General features: G+C 39.2%; 1 protein-coding gene across 2 annotated transcripts in view; it reads left to right on the top strand.

The window, feature by feature from the left end:
* The window catches only part of ACC (acetyl-CoA carboxylase), a 1,497,654-nt gene that overhangs the window by 1,417,993 nt on the left and 53,589 nt on the right, over window positions 1–26,072 (top strand). For both annotated transcript variants that reach the window (XM_090383551.1, XM_090383552.1), the window contains one exon: window positions 20,884–21,054. In XM_090383551.1, coding sequence (XP_090239677.1) covers window positions 20,884–21,054 — 171 coding nt within the window. The remainder of the gene's footprint in view (window positions 1–20,883; window positions 21,055–26,072) is intronic.

Below are 26,072 nucleotides of genomic sequence, written 5' to 3'. Positions count from 1 at the left end.
ACCAAGATCATTAATACATGAGCTGGAAGAAAAATGGGATGCTAGCAGGTCAGCTTTATCCTTGGCTGAAGTGACAACAGAACCATCTTATTTGGACAGAGGTGGGAGCAGAGATGGGCAAAAGTTGCGGCCAATAGCTTTGGCAAGAGACCAGAATGCTCAGCTACCATTAGGGCAAGAAGCAAGTTTTCTACTCTTAGCCTGTTCAAACTCTAGTTTGAACAGGCTTTGGTTTAGGCAGAAAATGAAACTGAAGAATTAGAAACAAGCCAATTACGATATGCAACATTATTCTCTTGAATAGCCTTAGCACATTTATTGGAAAACCAAGGTTTAGATAAAGGACGAGATTTTAAAGTGGAGTGTGGGATAAAGGATTCCATTCCTGCAAGAATAATTTCACTGACACGATCTGAGCAAACGTTGACATCAGAAGTTTTGAAACAGTAACCCGACCAAGGAAAAGAAAAAAAGAAGTCTCGCAGGTCATCCCATTTTGCATTCTTGTAATGCCAAACAACACAAGGTTGGGAATAGTAGTAGTAGTAGTAGTAGTGGCATGTGATGCAAGAAAGCAACTGTATGAGCTTATGCAGCATCAGCCAAAAAAAAAAAAATAAATAAATAAATAAATCACACCATTCCCTCCAAATGCCTGTCCAGTTCCTCCTTAAATTTATTTAACCTGTCAACTTCCACGACAGATGGAAGTTTGTTCCAGCAATTAACCACCCGCTGGCTAAAGGCAAATTTCTGCACATCTATTCTACATCTGTCTTTTCTTCATTTGAATTTATGCACCCTTAGGTTTGTAATCTGAACAAGTGGAAGGATCCCATCAGAATTCAGCATGCTCAACCCATTCAAGGCCTCATATACCTCAATCAGATCACCGCGCAAGTGCCTAGTCTCCAGCCACTGCAATTTGCAGAACTTGAGCCTCTCTTGGTAAGAGGATCCCTTCATTCCCCTCACCAATCTTGTTGCCCTTCTCTGTACACGCTCAATTAAATCTACATCCTTCCTAAAATGAGGCCTCCAGACCTGTACGCATTATTCAAGGCGTGGCCTGACCATTGCCTTATACAGAGGGAGAATCACCTCCTTCTCCCTGCTAGCAAAATTCCTATATATCATTGACAAAACCCCATGACCTGCCCTGGCAGCCTGTCTGCATTGCTCAGAAAACTTCATATCTGACTGCACAATTACTCCCAGGTCTTTTTCATTTTCTACCACCTTAAGTGTAGTACCACACAGTTGGTATGTTTCTCTGGGGTTACTTCTACCCATATGCAGTACTTTGCATTTGTCATGGTTAAACTTCAGTTGCCACTTCTTAGCCCATCTGCCCAAATTATCTAGATCCTGTTGCAATAGCACACTGCCATTACTGTCATTAACAACCCTGCCAACCTTTGTATCATCTGCAAACTTCGACATTAAGCCTGATATACCTTCATCAATATCATTGATAAATATACAAAACAACAGTGGACCTAATACCGAACCCTGTGGGACTCCCCTAATAACATTAGTCCATGAAGAGCAGCACTCATTGATTACCACCCTCTGTCTTCTCCCACTTAACCATCCTTTTATCCATTGTAGCAACTTACCCTTAATACCATTCTGCTCCAATTTGTACAATAGTCTTCCAAGCGCAACAGTGTCAAAAGCTTTCCTGAAATCCAAATATATGATATCAAAATTATTTTTTGCATCCAGTTCCTTTGTAACCACATCATAATATCCTATCAAATTTGTCAGACAAGACTTTCCCTAAACAAACCCATGCTGTGTCTGAATTATTGCTGCAGTCTTGTCTAGATGATCCTGCAATGCATCTTTAACCAGCGACTCCATTATTTTACCCGGAACAGAAGTTAAACTAACTGGTCCGTAATTACTCGTGTCACCCTTCGATCCCCCTTTGTGAATTGGGGATACATTTGCACATCTCCAGTTCGTGGGAACCTCCCTTGAGTCCAAGGACGCTCTCATAATTATGGCTAAGGGTTTGCTTAGTTGCTTTGCAGCCTCCTTTAATATAACTGGATATATCCCATCCACCCCAATTGCTTTTCTTATGTTTAACTTCAACAATTTCTCCTCCACTTTGCTTTCAGTTATTACAAAATCATTAAGTATCCTGCTACAATTTGATAACCTTCTGCCATTTTCAAACCTTAATAATTCCTTACCCATCAGGTAAAGGTTCCATTGGAGAAGAGATAATCATCAAGTTGTGATCTGAAGTGCCTAAAGGACCTCTGACTTTGACCGTGTACTTAGAAGGGTTGTGTGTGAGAAAAAGATCAATTGTATTGGCTGTATGATTAGGATTGTTTGGTATTATTGTAGGTAAATGAACAATCTGTGCTAGGTCATCAGTAATTGCAAAAGCCTCAGCGTCTCGACCTGCTGGGTCGGTGTGACTAAAAAACGGAAGCCAACTGGAGTTGTGAACATTAAAATCACCAAGGAAAATTACCTCACTGTTAGGAAAGTTGGACTGGAGAAAGTCAAGTTGCAAAGAGAGGAAGTCAAAGAGCTCCAAGTGATTAGTGAAGTTGGGAGAATGGTAGAGACAACAGATGAATTTGACACAATGAGGTAAAGAGATTTTAAGCCAGAGAAGATCAAAGAGAGGAGATTCCAAATTGCCAAGTCTCTCACAGGGAATATCAGAACGGACATATGCACAAGTACCGCCTTTGAGGCGAAAGGAATCATACAGCGAATAATTTGGGCATCTGAGATGAGCAGTAGTTGAATCAACCGATAACTGAGATTCTGTCAGAAAAAGTACATGGGATTTGGCAGACTGCAAGTGGAAATGGACATCGTTGAGATTAGAATTGAGACCACGTATATTTGCGAAATGAATTAGGGAGTGCTTGGGATGTTTAGATCTTTTTGCAGAAAAGCTTGCTCTGTGGAATACAGAATGAGAAATTTAAGGAACAGATACAATGTATACATGAATCCGTTCAGAATTGGCAAGATACGGATAACCAACAAAATCTGAAACTTTATAGTGATGTAGTTAAGAGTTACATAACTTCTGTTGCAAAGGACGTGGGCTTGAAAGTGACTTCTTCAGATGATGAAATGGCTAAATCATATGATGATGAGCATGTTTTATTAATTCAAGCTAATGATGACTCTATACAGTGATGATGACTCTATACTTAAAATAGTGAAGATGTGCAAATTGCTGTGGATAAGGAAATGAGAAAATCATTGAGAGGGGTCAGGATATGGAAGGTAAGAAAAGTATTTAATCTTAGCATTGTTTTAGAGATTCAAACTAAAAAAGACATAGAAGAAATAAAAAAGTGCGAACAATTGACACGTCTTGGATTAGCTTTTGGATTTCCTAAAAGACCTGGAATGAAGGTAATCGTGTATGATGTTAGTAAGGAAGTTCAGAGCGATGATCTTGTATGTGACATGTATGAGAAAAATCTTTTGCATTTGGGATTGACGAAAGAGGAGATGGTTGCTGAGGTCACTGTTAGCTTTATAAGTAGAAACAGGAGTGATTCTGGGAATAACTGGATTTTGGAAGTTTCACAAAGAATTAGAATGTTTCTAATTTTTTTTTTTTTTTTTTTTTTTTTATGTGAACCCCAAACACGAGAGGTATTAGAACCTATAGTACTTAGTACCGTGCTTGGGTTGGAGGTTGAGAAGACGAAAGAAGATATTTGTTGACATTGGACTTGAACTTCTGTAGATTGTAATTTTCAGCAAATACGTATGAAGGAAGGTTGTTCCAGAAAACGGCAGTTGAATGAATAAATGAGGAAGATGAAAAGTTGGTTCTGTGGGTTTGAAGTTGGACAGTAAATGGATGTTGGCTGGTGGCGGCACGTGTTCGGACTGTTTTGAAAGAGAGAGCGGGAATTATAGAAGCCAATTCAGAAGAACAGTGCCCATGGAAATATCTGTAGAAGAGGCATGCAGCAGAAACAGTACGTCTATGAGAAAGCGAGTGGAGAGACTCTGTTAGAGATGAATCATTAACTAACCTAACTGCCCTCTTCTGAATGGAATCAAGAAGCCTGAGAGAGGTTTTGGGGGCACCACCCCAAATGTGGGAACAATATTCCATGGCAGGGCGAATTTGCGATTTATACAGAGTGAGCAGCTGTTTGGAAGAAAAGTAACGCCGAGAGCGAAAGAGAAAACCAAGTTTTTTAGATGCAGAGGAAGCAATATTTGTAATGTGCTTGTGCCAAGAGAGATTAGAAGTCAGGGTAATCCCCAAAAGAGATATATCCTTTTGCCTAGAAATTGGAGTGTCACTAAAGATAAGCATAGGAGCAGAAGAATCCTTTTTGCGAGATATAAGACAAGACTGAGTTTTAGAAGGGTTGAAATCAACTAAGTTGTCTTTGCCCCACTGGAGAATTACCTGAAGATCGGCATTTAAGGAATTGGTAGCAGATTTTCGAGAAGTTGAAGCTGATTGAGCAGGGCAAGGTTTCTCAAAATGGAAAGTTGAATGCAATGTGCTATCATCGGCAAAACTATGGATAGGATTTCCAGTCAATGGAAGAAGGTCATTGATATACAAGAGGAAAAGAGTGGGGGAAAGAACTGAACCTTGGGGGACACCGGCATTAGTGGAGAAGTTAGAAGACAGAGAGCCATCTACCATCACCCTCAGTGAGCGATCAGAGAGAAAACTGGATAACCAATTACTAAAAACAGTTGGCAAACCATAAGATGGAAGCTTGTTTAGAAGACCTTTATGCCAAACACGATCGAAAGCCTTTGAGATGTCAAGAGCAACTGCTTGTGTTTCACCGAACCTTTCCATTGAAATAGTCCATAAATGGGTAACATAAGCCAGAATATCACCAGTGGATCGACACCGACGGAATCCATACTGGCGATCGTTGATCAGACGGAAGGTTTCTAGGTAGTTTAAGAGTTGGCGGTTAATTGATTTCTCCATTACTTTAGAAAGAGTAGAAGTAATTGCAATGGGACGATAATTGGATGGGAGGGATTTGTCACCCTTTTTAGGAACTGGCTGGATATGAGCAAATTTCCAAGCAGAAGGAAAAACACCTTTGGAATAAGAAAGTGAAAAAAGGCGGCAAAGAATAGGAGTAAGTTCAGGAGCACAGATTTTGAGAACAAGTGGAGAAATACCATCAGGACCTGGAGCTTTCTTAGCATCAAGATTCATCAAAATCCTTCTGATATCCTTTTGACGGAAGACCACAGGAGGCATTGAATGGACCGTGTTGGGAATGGTGGGAGGTGTTTTACCAGGTTCATTAATACATGAGCTGGAAGAAAAATGGGATGCTAGCAGGTCAGCTTTATCCTTGGCTGAAGTGACAACAGAACCATCTGGTTTGGACAGAGGTGGAAGCAGAGATGGGCAAAAGTTGGGGCCAATAGCTTTGGCAAGAGACCAGAATGCTCGGCTACCATTAGGGCAAGAAGCAAGTTTTCTACTCTTAGCCTGTTCAAACTCTAGTTTGGACTGATTAATAACTGCTTTACAATTGTTGCGAGCTTTGGTGTAGGCAGAAAATGAAACTGAAGAATTAGAAACAAGCCAATTACGATATGCAACATTCTTCTCTTGAACAGCCTTAGCACATTTATTGGAAAACCAAGGTTTAGATAAAGGACGAGATTTTAAAGTGGAGTGTGGGATAAAGGATTCCATTCCTGCAAGAATAATTTCACTGACACGATCTGAGCAAACGTTGACATCAGGAGTTTTGAAACAGTAATCCGACCAAGGAAAAGAAGAAAAGAAGTCTCGCAGGTCATCCCATTTTGCATTCTTGTAATGCCAAACAACACGAGGTTGGGAATAGCCATGAGATAAAGGTTCCATTGGAGAAGAGACAATCACCAAGTTGTGATCTGAAGTGCCTAAAGGACCTCTCACTTCGACCGTGTACTTAGAAGGGTTGTTTGTGAGAAAAAGATCAAGCGTATTGGCTGTATGATTAGGATTGTCCGGTATTCTTGTAGGTAAATGAACAATCTGTGCTAGGTCATTAGTAATTGCAAAAGCCTCAGCATCTCGACCTGCTGGGTCGGTGTGACTAGAAAACGGAAGCCAGCTGGAGTTGTGAACATTAAAATCACCAAGGAAAATTACCTCACTGTTAGGAAAGTTGGACTGGAGAAAGTCAAGTTGCAACGAGAGGAAGTCAAAGAGCTCCAAGTGATTAGTGGAGTTGGGAGAACGGTAGAGACAACAGATGAATTTGACACAATGAGGTAGAGAGATTTTAAGCCAGAGAAGATCAAAGAGAGGAGATTCCAAATTGCCAAGTCTCTGACAGGGAATATCAGAACGGACATATGCACAAGTACCACCTTTGAGGCGAAAGGAATCATACAGCGAATAATTTGGGCATCTGAGATGAACAGTAGTTGAATCAACCGCTAACTGAGATTCTGTCAGAAAAAGTACATGGGGTTTGGCAGACTGCAAGTGGAAATGGACATCGTTGAGATTAGAATTGAGACCACGTATATTTGTGAAATGAATTAGGAAATCCTTGGGAGGTTTAGATCTTTTCGCAGATAAGCTTGTTCTATTAGTTTGACAATTCATGGTGTATTCAATAGTAAGAAAAAGTGGGTGGGACATGCTGTATGAAGTAATGAAATTTTTGGATATGGCGTACATGTGGGAAGAATATACCCAGATCCTTGACATTCTAATGCAACAGCAGCAGTGCTTGTTTGGTGGACTGATGTCATACAGGTTAAATGATTTCTATCTTGTGACTGTATGTTACAATTGTCAGGATTTTGGGTATACTACCAAAACATGTAGACAAAGAGATCCTATATGCAGCCATCGTGCTGGGAAAGGCCATACATATAAAAATTGCAAAGACATTAATAACAAAGAGGCTGCGTGTTCGAACTGTATTGCTAGAAGTCATGAGGGAGACTATTCTGTTCATGACAAAAAGTGTCCAGAATATCAAAGAGTACTGAAATTAATTAAACTACGTATGGTTGATTCCTTTCATAACTATGGCCAACAGTCCAAATTACTGTTAACTCAAATCAGTACACTCACAATATAAGTTCATTTAAAGGTTTGAAAATAATGCAGCTGAATGCACACCATTCTCGATCTGTTGTGGATGAAATAAAAATTGTATGTCAACTAGAAAATATCGATGTTGCTTGCATCCGGGAACCTTATTATGTGAATGATAAGATAGTTGGTTATCCCCGTTCCTGTAATAAGAGGGTCATATATAATCCTTGTCCAGAAGTGAGAGCTGCAATAATTGTTTTTTAAATTCTGATTTAGTATTAACCAAAATTGAATCCTTATGTAGCAGTCATGCAGTTTGTGTTAACATTCAGTCTACTGTTGGTGCATTTGTATTTGTTTCAATATATTTTAAATACAGCTCTGATATTTGGCCATATTTAGTTTATATGGATAATGTTCTTGATAATCTAGAAGATTTGCTTGTATTGTTTGCAATTTATTCTAATGCCAAGAGTTCACTTTGGTTCAATGGCACAACCGATCATAGATTTTCTTGGCGCAGTATAACCGTAGTCGTTTTTGTGCCAATAAAATCAAAATCAATCACCTGATCATAGAGGGAAGGCTTTAGATGATATGATAGTGGAGCGGAAGCTTATGGTTCACAATCAACCTGGGAAGGAGTTCACCTTTTGGACAGTAAATGGTGAATCAAACATAGACTTAACCCTTACAAATTCAATTGGCACTAGATTTGTCTTTGGATGAAAGTCAAATCTGACTGGTATTGTGATCATCATGCGATATTTTATGAAAATAATGTTGGCTTGAATCAATTACGGCGCTTTTCTTTTAAGCATGCGAACTGGGATAACTTTGAGAGAAGTCTTCAGTGGGCCATGATTGCAATCTCTGAGTTATCTAACATGACTGGTGATAACTCTGTGGGGTTTTTGTAAAAACTTATCTATGATGCAAGTGTAGTTGCTATGAAACAGAAACATATAAAACATAGACTAGTTAAATGATGGACACCTCAGCTTACTCTATTGAAAAAACAGGTTGTTATTAAGGCTAGGAAGCAATTTCAGAAGAGAAAACATAGGGAAAGTGCCTTGGAAGTTATTCGATTAAAGAAAGACTATAAAATTCATTGTAATAAATATGTCCATGCTATCGCTAAAAAGAAATCTGACTGCAGGAAAACTTTGGTGAAAACAACAGGAAATAATGACCCTTGGGGATTGGTTTATAAAATTTGTACTGGCAAATTCAAGAGCAGCTGCTGATGTTATATATTCTATTGGCAAGGGTGCCACTGAGACGTGTAGTTGGGAAGATTCCATGAGTGCAATCTTAATCACCTTATAGGTAATGATAACATTAGCATTAGTAGAGGCATTTGATGCAAGAAAGCAAGCTTATGCAGCATCAGCCAAAAAAAAAAAAATAAAGTAAAATAAATAAATAAAAAATAACCACTTCCACTTCACCCCTCTATTCGTTCGAAATACCTGTCCAGCTGAGCCTTAAACTTATTTAGGCTATCAACTTCCACGACAAGGGATGGAAGTCTGTTCCACCTACCAACCACCCGCTGGCTAAAGGCAAATTTCCGCACATCTATCCTACATCTGTCTTTCCTCAATTTGAATTTATGCCCTCTCAGGTGATTATTCTGAGCAAGAGGAAGAATCCCATCAGCATTGAGCATGCTCAAACCATTCAAGGTTTTGTACACCTCTATCAGATCACCTCGCTGGTGCCTAGTCTCCAGACACTGTAATTCGCAAAACTTAAGCCTTTCTTCGTAAGAGCACCCCTTAGTTCTATTCACATGGCTGATAACTCATGTGTTAATCTAGAATATCGTCATATGCAAGTGTTGGATGAGTTGTATGTAACGACATTGAAGAATTACCCTTTAGCATTAGCATTAGCATTAGTAGAGGCATATGATGCAAGAAAGCAAGCTTATTCAGCATCAGCCAAAAAAAAAAAAAAAACCCTCTCCCATTTCACCCCTCCGTTCGTTCGAAATACCTGTCCAGTTGAACTTTAAATTTGTTTAGGCTATCAACTTCAACAACAAGTGATGGAAGTCGGTTCCACCAACCAACCACCCGCTGGCCAAAGGCAAATTTCCGCACATCTATCCGACATCCGTCCTTCCTCAATTTGAATTTATGCCCTCTGAGGTGATTATTCTGAGAAAGATGAAGAATCCCATTGGCATTGAGCATGCTCAAACCATTCAAAGCCTTATACACCTCTATCAGATCACCTCGCCAGTGCCTAGTCTCCAGACTCTGTAATTTGCAAAACTTAAGCCTTTCTTCGTAAGAGCAACCCTTTGTTCCATTTACTAATCTTGTTGCCCTTCTCTGTACCCGTTCCAGCAGCTCTACATCCTTCTTGAAATGAGGCCTCCAGACCTGTATACAGTACTCAAGATGTGGCCTAACCATTGCCTTATACAAGGGAATAATCACCTCCTTATCCCTGCTAGAAAAATTCCTGTATATCATTGACAAAACACCATGAGCTACTCTTGCAGCTCGTCTGCACTGCTCAGAGAACTTCATATCTGCCTGCACAATTACCCCCAGGTCCTTTTCATTCTCCACCACTGTCAGTGTAGTACCGCAGAGTTGATACATTGCTCTGGGGTTACTGTTACCCATATGTAGTACTTTACATTTGTCAATGTTAAACTTCATTTGCCACCTCTCAGCCCATCTGTTCAACCTTTCCAGATCCTGTTGCAGCAGCATAGCGTCAGTAGTGTCCTTAACGACCCTGCCAACCTTTGTATCATCTGCAAACTTAGACATTAAACTTGATATCCCATCATCAATATCATTCATAAACACCGAAAACAACAATGGACCCAACACTGAACCTTGAGGAACTCCACTAATAACATTAGTCCACGTTGAGCAGTGTCCATTGATTACCACTCTCTGTCTTCTGCCACTCAACCATCCCCTTATCCATAGCAGCAATTTGCCTCCAATGCCACATTGCTCCAATTTGTGCAGCAGTCTTCCATGTGCAACAGTATCAAAAGCCTTTCTAAGATCCAAATATATAATATCAAAGTTATTCCCTGCATCCAGTTCTTTTGTGACTACATCATAGTATCCAATCAAATTGGTCAGGCAAGACCTGCCCTTAACAAAACCATGCTGCGTCTGCGCTATAACTGAATTCTTGTCTAGATGATCCTGCAGTGCTTCTTTAACCAGTGCCTCCATTAATTTACCTGGAACAGAAGTTAAACTAACAGGTCTATAATTACTTGTGTCAGCCTTTGATCCTCCTTTGTGAATTGGGGTTACATTTGCACATCTCCAGTCTATGGGTACCTCCCCTGAGTCCAAAGAAGCTCTCATAATTATGGCTAGGGGTTTGCATACTTCCTTTGCTGCCTCCTTTAATATAACTGGATAGATCCCATCCACCCCAGGTGCCCTTTTTATGTTTATCCTCAACAATCTCTCCTCCACTTTCCTCTCAGTTATTACAAAATCATCCAGCTCACTGCCAATGTTTACTTTACCTACATCATTCTCCTTCCTGAATAACTCCTCATGCGTGAATGTAGATGCAAAATACTCGTTTAGATTGTTAGCCACCTGAGCAGGATCCTCAACTGTTGAACCATCAATATCCAGTGGACCAATCTGATTCATCCCTATCCTTCTCGAGTTCAAGTATGTAAAGAACTCCTTTCTGTTTTTCTTTGCATCCTTTGCCAAGGATTTTTCGTAGTCTGCCTTTGCCTGCCTAATCTCCTTTGTGACTTGGTTACAGACCAACTTATATCTATCATAGGCTTCCACGTCACCCATTAATTTGTATGTATCCCATGCATTTTTCTTCTCTGCCACATGTCTCATTAGTCCATCTGACAACCATTTAGGCCTAAACCTTGAACAATATTTCTTAGTTGGTATGTAAAGCCTGGTAGCCACCAAGATTAGTTCCTTGAATGCTTCCCATTTTGAGTTTGCTGTTGGTAACATCATCAGTTGGTCCCACTGTATAGAATTTAAATACTGTCTCAGACCATCATAGTCGCCTTTACGAAAACAAAAACCCTTCCCTTTACCTCTGATGGTAGTTACCTCCTTGAGTAAATCCCACTTCAACACACTGTGATCACTGCCACCTAGTGGTTCATTTATCTGCAGGTTCTTAATGCATGAAGAATCACTACTGATAATCAGATCAAGAGTATTGCTCCCTCTTGTTGCCTCACGAACATGCTGATGTAGAAAACAATCATCCAATAAATCCACAAAAGCCTTGCTAGTGTGCGAGTGACCAACCCACAAATTCCAGTCAATATCTGGGAAATTAAAATCCCCCATTATAAGACTCTCCGATTTACTGGCCCACTCTATTTCCCTGTACAATATATTATTATACTCATCAGAGTCATTAGGCCTATAGCACACTCCTACTCTCAATTTTGATTTCCCTATGCTTATGTCACACCAAACTGACTCGACACTGCCCTGTCCATCGATGTCAACTGGCTTCACTTCCTTTGACTTTATGTGTTTCTTAATTAATAGCATAACCCCTCCTCCCTTTATGATGACCTTCTCACCATTGTTAAGTCCATTAAAAATAACAAATGTCCCGGTATGGACCTACTGAAGGGAGAGGTAATCAGAAAGTTCTCTAATCTTGATTGGAACGAATTGTTACAAGTTTTTAATAACTGTCTAAGAGATGGTGTATTTCCGTCTCTTTGGAAGTATGCACTGCTCAAGATTATCCTAATCTCCAACAAAGCCAACCAGTTTACCTGCTTCATATAGACCTATTGCATTGCTTACTGGTCTTGGTAAAGTTTATGAAAAGCTTTTAGCCATGCGGATTGCTATCTACCAAAGAAGTAATATTGGCATTTCTAACAAACAATATGGTTTCACTCCTGGTGTAGGTACTGAGGATGTACTTCACTCCTTAGTTCGCAATGTTCAGGAATTGAATTATAAATATACCTTGAGAATTTTTGTAGACTTTGCTGGTGCCTTTGATTCCATTAGTTGGGACAGTGTACTGATGATGTTGCACATGGCTAAATGTTCTTTTACTATTTTCTCTATAATTAAAGGTTACTTTAGGGATCGCACAGTAACAGTTAAGTCAAATTTTGAATCAATTACCCGTCGTGTGACTCGAGGCTGTCATAGTTCTGCACGGAAACACCAGAAAGGAGCTTGAAATGAGGTCTGATTATGCAAGTGGTGTAATTTACATTGGTTGACAATCTCTACATCCAAAACTAAAATCATGATGTTGAAGAGGTGGACAGGATGTTGGTACTCTATTTCCTTAATGAGTGGGTGTCCACTTCTGCTCCTGCCAATGCAGTTGGCAAGAAGCCTTAGTTGTTTTTCTTGGATTTGATCCTGCAATAACACCTTCTTCCAGCTTGGTTTTGCTGGTTAATATGAGTAACTTCTGTTGAGCTCTCTGGCTGCTGGTAGATGGCTGTTTGTTGAACTCTTTGTCTTTTGGAGAATACCGGTGATGATCAATCTCTAGAATATGATGCTTGTGCTTATTTGTGGACAGTGCCTCTTCATCGGTTTCTGCTGTAGCCTACTTTCCAGGTTGTTGTGCTGTATCTGAGGGGATGACCATTGCACAGTACAGTTGATTTGTAATGTGAATGTGAATTTGTATTGTAAATAATTGTATACTGTACTATACTATTTCTATATGTACGGTGGATTTTCCAGATTTTTTTGGCTAAGTGCCACTTTACTCAATAAATGAAAAAATGAATGAATGTTGTTCTTCTATCATCCATAACCTCCAGTCAGTTACCTCTAAAGGTAACTGACTGGAGTCATCTTTACTGCTATACAAATGTAGAAACTCTAAAACTGTACCAATTTACCCACAATGTTATTTTCACCAACTTCCTTAGTGCCCTTCTCACTTTACAGTAACAAAGAAATATCACAACTACCTACTTGGTAATATTCATAACTTGCTCACTGATCTAGCTAAGGACATGAAACTAGTAAAATTTTGCAGGGTTATTAGCCATGCCAGCATACATGACAATGAGAGTGCTCACCATTCAGGCCCCGGGTGCCAAGCGTTTCCGTGGCCAAGTGATTATTGTGCGTATATCGAGCGTTTTTCTTCCCAGCGACTAAGTTTTCCTTTGTTTTCTCTTGCATTTATTAAATTTTCTGTTAAGTAGCTTTAGTCTCTTATAAGAAATAAGAAGAGAGCCCAGAAAAAGGAAATCACCTTTTTCTTTAATTTAGATTTACTAACCGTACTAACTAACTCGACGCTTGGCCACAAAGCGGCACTGCTCCTGCCTCCCCGTGGCGGGGCCGGTAACCTGGGCGGTAAGGAGAAACCCCCAGGGCGAAAAGGAGCCAATATGGATAAAAATAATTATCCACCGTTAGAGCCTTCGAGCTCAAGAACAGACACTCATGACCCCAATCACGACTTAGAAAATGATCATCCAAAGAGACAGAAGACTAATCAGATGGAGCAACCCTGCCCATCCTTTTTAATTTTCCACTCGCTTACTAGTCAGCCAATGAGCAAACTGTCTCCCTTCGTAATACAAAAACATCTCGAAGGTATTGCAGGATCCCCTAAGACTGTCAAGAGATTACAATCAGGAGACCTGCTAGTGGAAACTACGAACCACAGGCATTCGGAGAAACTCTTACAGTTAACAAACTTTGCGGGCATTCCGGTAAAAGTATCTCCTCACGCAACCCTAAATTCATCTAAGGGTGTCATATCCAGTTGGGAACGGTTAAATGTCACAGAGGAAGAAATTACCCAAGAGCTGCAGGGACAAAATGTAATTCAAGCCAAACGTATAATGACAAAAAAAGATAATCAACTTATCCCAACCAGAAACATTATTCTCACGTTCAATACGCCCAACTTACCCTCCTCTGTAAAAGCAGGTTATTTACTTTGCCGTATCCACCCGTACATTCCCAATCCTTTAAGATGTTTTAAATGTCAAAAGTATGGCCACTCACAAACTGTATGCAGAGGAGTTCCTGTCTGCCCCAACTGTGGTTCCTCGGATCACATACAAAGTGACTGTACGACTACAAAAATGACCTGTCCAAATTGCAAAGGTGATCATCCTGCCTATTCCAGAACTTGTGAAAAATGGAAAACGGAGAAAAAAATTGTAAAATACAAGGTCGAGAACAAAGTGAGTTACCCAGAAGCAAGAAGACTAGTGGCACCTACTATTAATAAAAATATATCCTATGCTAATGCAGTTAAAAAATACCAAACAGTCTCTACTCAAACCAATGTAACAGTTCCTACTTATATTTCAATTTCAGATTGGGCTAGAACTGTCCTCTCTGAGGAAAAACCAAATGTACGTAAAAAAGAACCCAAACTCGCAGACCAAGCAAATAATACTCCTCTTACTATACCAGCGGAATCTCCTCCTTCAATGAGTCCTACCACACCATGTATTACTAATTCAAATATAATCAAAAATATTCGAGACACAACCATGGACATAGATGGCACATCTATAGAGAAAGATCCTCTTTTAGAGATCCATGCCGAAGAAGAGGAAATGGACACTGGTTGGCCAGTCTTCCAAAAAAAAGACAAACACAAATTGGAACGCCATAAACCAATCACTTTCAAAAAGCAGTCATAATCGGCTCCATCAACTAAACACAAATAATGCCTTGTATTTTACAATGGAACTGCAGAGGCTTTCGTTGCAATACAGTCGATATCCAAGATCTAATAAATCGATTTTCTCCAGTTGCCCTTAGTCTTCAGGAAACTTACTTAACTTTGCAAATTTCTCCTTCGATAAAGAACTATTGCCTTTATCGAAAGGATCGTAATACAGCAAATGCTGCCCATGGTGGTGCAGCAATCCTGATAAATTCAGTGATCCCAACTAAACATATTCCACTTCAAACTGAAATAGAAGCTGTTGCTGTGCGTATAACACTCCATATTGAAATAACTTTAGTATCAATCTACTTACAGCCAAACCGTACCTACTGTTTAAAAGATCTTGAAGATCTCCTTATACAGATACCTCCACCTCTCTGTATGTTAGGGGACTTCAACGGGCACCACCCCTTATGGGGCGATCCTAAATTAGATAGACGAGGTAGACTCATTGAGAGTCTAATAGAGGCAGCAAACCTCACTATACTCAATACTGGCACACACACTCACGTTCAGCTCCCAAATGGACATACCTCAGCCATAGATCTCTCCATTTGTTCTCCATTACTGGTCCCGACCATAGAGTGGTATGTTTTAAATGATATAATGGGTAGTGATCACTTCCCAATAGTATGCAACCTATTAATAGCACAGGCTCCTCCAGCTCAACCATGTAGAAAATGGAAATTTGCCCGAGCAAACTGGGCAAAATTCCGGTCATCAATATCTTTTGATGAGGAAAAAATCCGTCTCCAGCCTATTGATGATGTGACACAATACATCACGTCACATCTCCTAAATGTGGCTAAAGAAACAATACCACTATCGAATCCTTCGGTTCGTAAGCATTATAATTATTGGTGGAATGAGCAATGCACAAAAGCCAAAAAAGCAAAAAATAAAGCCTGGAATTTGTTTTGGCAATATCCAACAACACCCAATCTAATAAATTATAAGAAGTCAAAGGCAAAAGCACGCTTCATACAAAGGCAAGCCAAGAAAGAATCCTGGATCCGTTTTGCATCAAGCATTAACATTAACAAAATACACCAAAATAATATGGAAAAAAATTAGACAGCTTTCTGGTAAGTTTCCTACCGTACCTTCACCAATTCTGTCCTGTAATGGGCAAGATCTATCTAGTCCTTTAGATATCGCAAATGCTTTGGGCAACACATTTGCTAAAATCTCAGCGACAGAAGCTTATACTCCACTTTTCCAGAGAATTAAAAACACTGCAGAACAGCACTCTGTTAACTTCCAAACTGCTCTCCTTCTGCCGTATAACAAACCCCTACAATATTCCGAACTCTTGCATGCTATCAGAACAGCCCACAATGGTGCTGCCGGACCAGACGGAATCTATTACGTCATGCTACAACATCTTGATGACAGAGCTTTGCATCTCCTTCTGCTCTTTTACAATCGTATTTTTCTAGAAAATGTCTATCCAACTTCTTGGCATCATTCTACTGTTTTGGCATTCCTAAAACCTGGAAAAGATCCAACCAATCCCCATAGCAATAGACCAATATCCCTCTCAAGCTGCCTCAGCAAAATTCTAGAAAAAATTGTCCACTGTAGACTCGTCTGGATCATTGAGTCAGAACAGTTAATGAGCAATAGTCAGTATGGCTTTCGTCAAAACAGGTCATGCCTGGACCTTATGGTTAAGGCTGAATTTGCCATTTGTAATGCCTTTATTAAGCATGAACATCTAGTAATGGTTTCCATAGATATAGAGAAGGCTTTTGATACCACCTGGCGGCATGGCATACTAAGAGACCTTTACTCTCTTGGTCTGCGGGGCAACCTTCCTATATTTATAAAGCATTTTCTACACACTAGATCTTTTCAAGTTCGATACCAACATGCCCTCTCTGCAACTTACATTCAGGAAGAAGGTGTTCCACAGGGATCAGTACTGAGTGCCACTCTTTTTGCCCTAAGAATAGATTCTATCACTAAACAACTTCCAAATACTGTAGAAACTTACCTTTATGCGGACGACCTTGCTATCTCCTGTCATTCCCAAAATATGAGATCTATTGAACGACAGCTTCAGATATCATTAAATAAAATACAGCAATGGGCCAGCCTTAACGGCTATAGGCTATCACAACAGAAAACAGTTGCTATCCATTTTTGTAGACAACGCAAATTCCATCTGGAACCTGAACTTCACATCTCTAATATTTCCATCCCAGTCACTAGTAACATTAGATTTCTAGGTTTAATCATGGACAACAAGCTAAATTTTTTAGAGCACATTAAAAAAGTACGTACTGCCTGCTTAAAAAAGATAAACATACTCAGATCTTTATCTGCACAAACGTGGGGTGCAGACCGTACCTGCCTTCTTCAATTATACAGGGCATTAATTAGATCCCGTCTTGATTATGGAGCTCCCATTTATGACTCTGCCAGAAAGAGTGCTTTACGCTGGCTTGATCCAGTACAACACAGTGCACTGAGGATTGCACTTGGCGCATTCAGAACATCGCCAGCTCATAGCCTTTACATTGATGCTAATGAGCCGCCACTATCTTTACGTAGGAAATTGCTATCTAAAGTATTCTGTCAAGATACAAAGTTGTGCCTTGCATCCCATTCAGCCATATCTTTTCAATCCACCGTTAGAAAATCTGTACAGAAATAAACCTAGCATAGTAAAACCAGCTGGTCATCGCCTTCTTGAACTACTGCAGGTTTGGAATATATCCATCCATTCTGTACAACAAGTAGCCGCTTGTACCCAACCACCATGGGTTCAAACTCCTATACCAACCTGTGACACTTACCTCTGTCAGTGGGGAAAGAATATTTTGCAATCATCAAATATCAGACAAGTTCATGCTGTTCACACTCAAAAGTATATTGATTTTTTACCAATATACACAGATGGCTCTAAATCAAATTCAAAAGTTGGAGCAGCTGCAGTGTTTCCGAATACAATTGTATCAGCAGCCCTTCCTCCTGATTTCAGTATCTTCTCAGCTGAGTTATTCGCAATTAAACTAGCTTTAAAAAATCTCCCTCCTGACTGCTCATTAAAATCAGTTATTTACACGGATTCCCTCAGCTCAATCAACGCTTTGTGTAGTTCTTCAGATAAATTTCACCCTGTTATAATTGAAATTAGAAAATTATTACTAAATATTAAAGAACGTCACCAACTGGTCGCCTTCTGCTGGATACCAGCACATTCTGGTATTTTAGGCAATGAACAGGCTGATAAAGCTGCAAAAAACCCAACCAGCTTAGATTTCACCAATATCCCTGTCCCAGCCTCAGACTATGCGCTAATGATTCATGCTGCATGCCTAACAGAATGGACAGCACTATGGCACTCCCAAACGAATAATAAACTTTTGCAGATTAAACAGGTTCCGAAAATCTGGCCCTCCAGTGTCCGGACATCAAGACGAGAAGAAGTAATTCTTTCAAGAGTAAGAATAGGTCATACTTATCTAACCCATTTTCATTTACTCACAGGGGATGATCCACCACAATGTCCACATTGCTATATAAATATGACTGTTAAACACATTCTCATTGACTGCCCCCATTATAAACAAGACAGAATTTCCACCCTGCAATCCTTCAACAACCAATAACCCTAGAGAATTTGATAGGTGACAAGGCAAATATACCGGAATTCTTCCGTTTTCTGAAGCAAATTAGAATTTTTAATCTATTCTGATTAAGGACATTTCAGGCAGTACGATTCTTTCTCATAAATGAATAGGCGCATTATAGCCAAAGTTGCTTATGTGCCATGAAACCCCCACAACAACAACAGCTCACCATTCAGCCAAATTTACTGTGGAATTAGTTGATGCTTCTGTCAAAATCCCTTTCACTGACTATAAAAATCTTGTATTAAGCAGAAGTATAAATCACTGGCAAAACCAAGAAGGCAACAAACTCCTTAGCGCCTCCGTAGCCAGGTGGGAAGGAGCAGCAGTGCGTAGCACACGCTTCTTGATTAGACCGAGCCCGTCACCACCAAATACGGAGGATGCGGAAAGGTCAGGAATGACCACCGCATATCCTGGAGCAATATGGCCTTAGTTGCTAATGCTCCTAAAAACCAAATAACAAACAAACAAACTCCTTCAGATTAAACTGGATCTCCAATCTTGGACATCTAGCTTCCATTCGAATCAAAAGGAAGAAGTCACATCAGCAAGACTAAGAATAGGACATATACACCTTATTCACTTTTATCTTCTTTCTTCTTCAGCTCTGCCTTTCTGTCCAACCTGCCATGCTCAAGTCACAGTCCAACATCATAGTTCACTGCTCTGTGATAGAGTGGACATGTGTATATGTAAGGGCGGCACCTAGAACGTTTGTTCAACTCCGCCTCGTGCCTCTGTGAGGAACAGTAGCACTACAAATGGGCCAGATATGTGTGTGACGTATGTTTGTGTGCATTATGTGTGTGTTCTGTTGTTATGTTCTGGCCACTTGGCTACCCAGAAACATCAGTTGCCTGGACAGATGATTCTGGGTACTCGTCCACACCACGGGAAGGTGGGCCAGTGGTGTGGACGAGTACCCAGACCACGGGAAGGTGGGCCAGTCCCAGAAAAACACGTACTGTTTCAAGAGAGACTCTGACCCACCTAGTGTTGCCAGAAGGTGGAACAGATTCCTCTGGGGGCCCATTCCAGAGGGAGGAGATAAAGACAGAAGAGCCTAAAAAAAAAAAAAAAAAAAAACCACCCGTGGTGTAGTTAGGGGGGAAAAAAAAAAAGTAAAATAATAATAATAAATTAATTAATAAAATATATATATATATTAAATAATAATGATAAAACAAATAATAATAAAAAATAAAGAAATAATAATAATAAGAAGAAGAAAAAAACAATTTAAATAAATTGGCTGCACTAGAGTGGGAACTCAAGGCAGAACGTGTGAAAAAAAAAAAAAATAAAAAAATAATTAATTAAAAAAAAAAATAGGAATAAAAATAAAATAAAAAATAGAAATAAAAATAATAAAATAAAATAAATAAATAAATTGGCTGCACTAGAGTGGGATCTCAAGGCAGAGCGCATGAAGAACAAATTAAATAAATAAGAAAAATAATAATTAATTAATTTTTTCTTCACACACTCTGCCTTGAGATCCCACTCTAGCGCAGCCAATTTATTTACTTATTTTATTATTTTATATCTATGTTTTTTTTTCCACGCGCTCTGCTTCAAGTTCCCACTCTAGTGCAGCCAATTTATTTATTTATTTTATTTTATTATTTTTATTTCTATTTTTATTTTTTATTTTATTTTATTATTTTTATTCCTATTTTTTTTATTTTTTATAATTATATATATATTTTTTTTTTTATTAATTATTTTTATTATTTTTTTTTTCTGTGATAGAGTATGGCAAACCTCCTTTTTATCAAGGCATGCAGCCGAAATCACTCCTACTTTGCAACAAATTTTAGACAACAAATCTGACTTTAATGCAGATTTTGCTTCCCTAAAAAAAGATAAAATGCTATGACAGAATATAATGTTTAAATCCCACATAATACACATATCTCACTTTAACTAACACCTGTTATCCCCTACCATTGTTTGGTGCTTAATGGCCTTTAGCTGCCATTGTACTGTAAAACCTCCAATAACAATTAGTTGCTGATACTCCTAAAGCCCTACCACAACAACAACATCAGCCACCATGTATATTTTTTAGCAGACAGTTTTAACTTTTATTTGGCACACTCTTATGGCAACTATTAGCATTATATACTAGCTCAATAATAGTTTAGTGCTTTTCATGGATACCCACACTCGTAAATGCATCATCAGTTATTATACTTTCAAACCGACTTAATTATCTAAAATTCATATGTTTGCTAAAAAGCATAGCCTGTGGTAAACAGAATATTTTATGTTAAATTTTTTCTATTTTTTTAACAAAACTAACCTTGTTAAGAAAAATAATGTTTAAAAAAAAAAGAAAAAAAAAAAACAGAGCTATTCTCCATGATACGTTTCATAGTTTATAAATAAAAATCATGGTCATTTCAGATATGGAAATAAATTATATCATATTCAGTTTAATTCAGATAAAACTAAAAGTTATTTTTCAGTTTCATATATGCACTGTTCCTTTTGTTTATCTCATAGGATATTATACCCTGGGCAAAATCTCGTACACTTCTTTATTGGCGTTTGAGAAGACTCTTACTGCAGGATCGCATTAAAATGGAAATATTAGAAGTTAAACCAAATCTAAGTGATGGTGAAATTGAGTCAATGTTGCGTCGTTGGTTCGTAGAAGAACATGGTGCAGTAAATGTATGTATTTATCACTTGATGTTTAAATTTTTGATAGCCTACTGAGAATTTGTAAATCATTTATTCAGTACATGTTTTTAGGTTCACTACAGCAATTTTTCATTGGCATTAGATTTGAATTTTTTTTAAAAGTGACTCTCATGGATCATGTTTATTACTTTAACTTAATCTTAAATTTTCATCTAAAGTCACCACTATTTATTATGATCATCTGTTAAGAGTCAGTTTCACCACCGTGGGGGAAGGCAGAAATTCTTAACATCAACCTTGATCTAACTGGTGAAACATAGTACCTGTCATTTTCCTGGAACAGAAAAATGTCAGTATAGTGGGATGCAAAAACAAATGGTGCCATGAATATAAAATTTATCTCTCAAGTAATCTATGTAAACCAAGTAAAAACTGATAATTCTCCCAAAGGCACACGTGCTCACATCTGGTGAGTATGGGCTTGGCACACCCAGGGTCCTCAGCTAGATATCATCATTCTTCTCTTTCTTGGTGATTCCTTTCTACTTCTGAAAGGAATCACTAAGTAAATTATAAAGTATCACTTGGAGCTCTTTGACTTCCTCTCTTTGCAACTTGACTTTCTCCAGTCCAACTTTCCTAACAGTGAGGTAATTTTCCATGGTGATTTTAATGTTCACAACTCCAGCTGGCTTCCGTTTTCTAGTCACACCGACCCAGCAGGTCGAGATGCTGTGGCTTTTGCAATTACTAATGATCTAGCACAGATTGTTCATTTACCTACAAGAATACCGGACAATCCTAATCATACAGCCAATACGCTTGATCTTTTTCTCACAAAAAACCCTTCTAAGTACACGGTCGAAGTGAGAAGTCCTTTAGGCACTTCAGATCACAACTTGGTGATTGTCTCTTCTCCAATAGAACCTTTATCTCATGGCTGTTCCCAACCTCGTGCTGTTTGGCATTACAAGAATGCAAAATGGGATGACCTGCGAGACTTCTTTTCTTCTTTTCCATGGTCGGATTACTGTTTCAAAACTTCTGATGTCAACGTTTGCTCAGATCGTGTCAGTGAAATTATTCTTGCAGGTATGGAATCCTTTATCCCACACTCCACTTTAAAATCTCGTCCTTTATCTAAACCTTGGTTTTCCAATAAATGTGCTAAGGCTGTTCAAGAGAAGAATGTTGCATATCATAATTGGCATGTTTCTAATTCTTCAGTTTCATTTTCTGCCTACACCAAAGCTTGCAACAATTGTAAAGCAGTTATTAATCAGTCCAAACTAGAGTTTGAACAGACTAAGAGTAGAAAACTTGCTTCTTGCCCTAATGGTAGCCGAGCATTCTGGTCTCTTGCCAAAGCTATTGGCCGCAACTTTTGCCCATCTCTGCTCCCACCTCTGTCCAAACCAGATGATACTGTTGTCACTTCAGCCAAGGATAAAGTTGACCTGCTAGCATCCCATTTTTCTTCCAGCTCATGTATTAATGATCTTGGTAAAAACACTTCCCACCATTGGTAAAACAATGCCCCCTGTGGTCTCCGTCAAAAGGATATCAGAAGGATTTGGATGAATCTTGATGCTAAGAAAGCTCCAGGTCCTGATGGTATTTCTCCACTTGTTCTCAAAACCTATGCTCCTGAACTTCTATTCTTTGCCGCTTTTTTCACTTTCTTATTCCAAAGGTGTTTTTCCTTCTGCTTGGAAACTTGCTTATATCCAGCCAGTTCCTAAAAAGGGTGACAAATCCCTCCATTCCAATTATCGTCCCATTGCAATTACTTCTACTCTTTCTAACGTAATGGAGAAATCTATTAACTGCCAACTCTTAAACTACCTAGAAACCTTCCATCTGATCAATGATCACCAGTATGGATTCCGTCAGTGTCGATCCACTGGTGATATTCTGGCTTATGTTACCCATTTATGGACTAATTCAATGGAAAAGTTTGGTGAAACACAAGCAGTTGCGCTTGACATCTCAAAGGCTTTTGATGGTGTTTAGCATAAAGGTCTTCTAAACAAGCTTCCATCTTATGGTTTGCCAACTGTTTTTAGTAATTGGTTATCCAGTTTTCTCTCTGATCGCTCACTGAGGGTGATGGTAGATGGCTCTCTGTCTTCTAACTTCTCCACTAATGCCGGTGTCCCCCAAGGTTCAGTTCTTTCCCCCACTCTTTTCCTCTTGTATATTAATGACCTTCTTCCATTGATTGGACATCCTATCCATAGTTTTGCCGATGATAGCACATTGCATTCCAACTTCTCAAAAATCTGCTACCAATTCCTTAAATGCCAATGTTCAGGTAATTCTCCAGTGGGGCAAAGACAACTTAGTTGATTTCAACCCTTCTAAAACTCAGTCTTCTCTTATATCTAGCAAAAAGGATTCTTCTGCTCCTATGCTTATGTTTAGTAACACTCCGATTTCTAGGCAAAATGATATATCTGTTTTGGCGATTACCCTTACTTCTAATCTCTCTCTTGGCACAAGCACATTACAAATATTGCTTCCTCTGCATCTAAAAAACTTGGTTTTCTCTTTCGCTCTTGGCGTTACTTTTCTTCCAAACAGCTGCTCACTCTGTATAAATCGTAAATCCACACTGCCATGGAATATTGTTCCCGCATCTGGGATGGTGTCCCCAAAACCTCTCTCAGGCTTCTTGATTCCATTTAGAAGAGGGCAGTTAGGTTGATTAATGATTCATCTCTAACAGAATCTCTCCACTCGCTTTCTCATAGACGTACTGTTTCTGCTGCATGCCTCTTGTACAGATACTTCCATGGGCACTGTTCTTCTGAATTGGCTTCTATAATTCCCGCTCTCTCTTTCAAAACAGTTCGAACACGTGCCGCCACCAGCCAACATCCATTTACTGTCCAACTTCAAACCCACAGAACCAACTTTTCAGCTTCCTCATTTATTCATTCAACTTCCGTTTTCTGGAACAACCTTCCTTCATACGTATTTCCTGAAAATTACAATCTACTGAAGTTCAAGTCCAATGTCAACAAATATCTTCTTTCGTCTTCTCAACCTCCAACCCAAGCATGGTACTAAGTACTATAGGTTCTAATACCTCTCGTGTTTGGGGTTCACATAAAAAAAAAAAAAAAAAAATAGTAATGATCCCTGCCTATTAACAGGCCATAACTCAATGAATGCTAAGTCACTGATTTGGGGCTCTCCAACACACAGCTTGCCCCAGGTGCCAAGTGATTTTGTGATCAAGTGTCTTTGCCAGTGAATTTGCACTCTCTCTTTATTTAGCGTTACACCAAAAATCAATTAAATAAACCTCAGTAAAGAAATCACTTTACTTGATCAGGAGGAAAAGTAATCTTCTTTCTTCTTCCTTTTATTTGCATACTATTACTAATCCACTACTGCCTGGGTCACCTCCATAGCCAGGTGGGCAGGAGCAGCAGTGTGTAGCACAAGCTTCTTGATTAGACCGGGGTTCGAGTCTGTGCCCACCAAATACGGAGGATGTGGAAAGGTCAGGGAATAACCACCACATATCCCCGGAGCAATATGGCCTTAGTTGCTAATGCTTCTAAAAACCAAATAACAAAAAAAAAAAAAAAACTACTGCCTGGTCACAAAGGTGGCACTGCTCCTGCCTCCACATGGCAGGGCCAGCAACCTGGAGGGGAAAAGGTCTTCCTTCCAGGGTAAAATGGAGCAACCAGTTACCGAAACCCAGAAAACCACAGGGTTCACAGACGAACCCCGATAAGGCAACAAGAGAAGTCTGGTTCTGTCGTAGCAAAACATCAAAAGACTGATGTAGACAGAATCCGAACTCCAACTTTCCTGATTATACATTCAACTCAAGAACAACTAATTGGAAAACTCAATTCCTAGTGCAGAAATACCTAGAAAGCATAATAGGTACTTCCAAGCAGTTCGTCGATAAAGATCAGGAGACCTACTGGTTTGATTTGTCAACTACAACTACAAGTCTGAACAACTACAAAAACTAAAAACTTTTGATTACTGTTGTGCAACATGTTTCATTGAACATGTCATGAGGTGGAGTCATCAATGTAAGGCGAATTGTGACAAAGAAGGATGATATACTAATTCCTAAAATATTATCTGCACATTTGACAATCCCAAACCACCAACAGTGATCAAAACAGGTTACCTTAACTGCCAAGTTAAACCCTACATCCCAAACCCATTTTCCTGCTGAAAGTGCCAGAAGTTTGGTTACTCAAAGACAGTCTGCAGAGGAGCAGCTGCCCATGCCAAATGTGGATACACTGCACACACACTAGTACAGACTGCACAGTTGCAACACCAAACTATCTTAAGTGTGAAGAAAATCATTTGGCGTATTCAAAGGAGTGTCCCCTTTGGAAACACGAAAAAAAGATACAATGGTATAAAACTGAACATAATGTAACCTACCAAGAGACTAAAAAATCCATTTAAGTTCCAAATAATAACAATCCAACTTATGCTGAAATAACCACAAAACACATGCATCAATTACTACCCAAACAAAGGTAACTATACCACCAGCAAGCAAATCACTAGCCGAATGGCAAGGCATTGTCCCCAGCACCAACACACCAAATGAAAAGCAAACAAAGCAAATCTATAAATATGCCAATCATAGTTCAGCCAGATGCCATTCAACAGCAGAATACCACAATATCTACCACTCTTGACTTAAACCAAACAGACTACATGTATTCAGAAGATAATTTGCACCAAGATGAACAGGTTTTAGAACTGTTTACGGAGGATGGATACAGGAAAACCTTATTTCTCAAAGAAGGGGAAAGGTAAACTTGAGCAATGTAAACCCTCTGTCCCTCAAAAACAAATCAAGGGCTCCACTAAATCTAAATAATGCTTACTTTCTTACAGTGGAACTGTAGAGGCTATTGTAGTATTTTGACTGACATCCGCGATCTCCTTTCACAATATGACCCAATTGCCTTCTGTCTACAGGAAACCAATCTAACACCAAATGTAATTGTTTCCTTTTGGAAATACATAATACATCAGCAAGATCATGTTGC

The sequence above is a fragment of the Mastigoproctus giganteus genome, chromosome 10 (genome assembly GCF_048544385.1).
Source record: "Mastigoproctus giganteus isolate SK-2022 chromosome 10, ASM4854438v1, whole genome shotgun sequence".
NCBI lineage: Eukaryota > Metazoa > Arthropoda > Arachnida > Uropygi > Thelyphonidae > Mastigoproctus > Mastigoproctus giganteus.
Note: the sequence above shows the minus strand (reverse complement) of the source record. Positions and strands in the feature narration are given on the sequence as shown.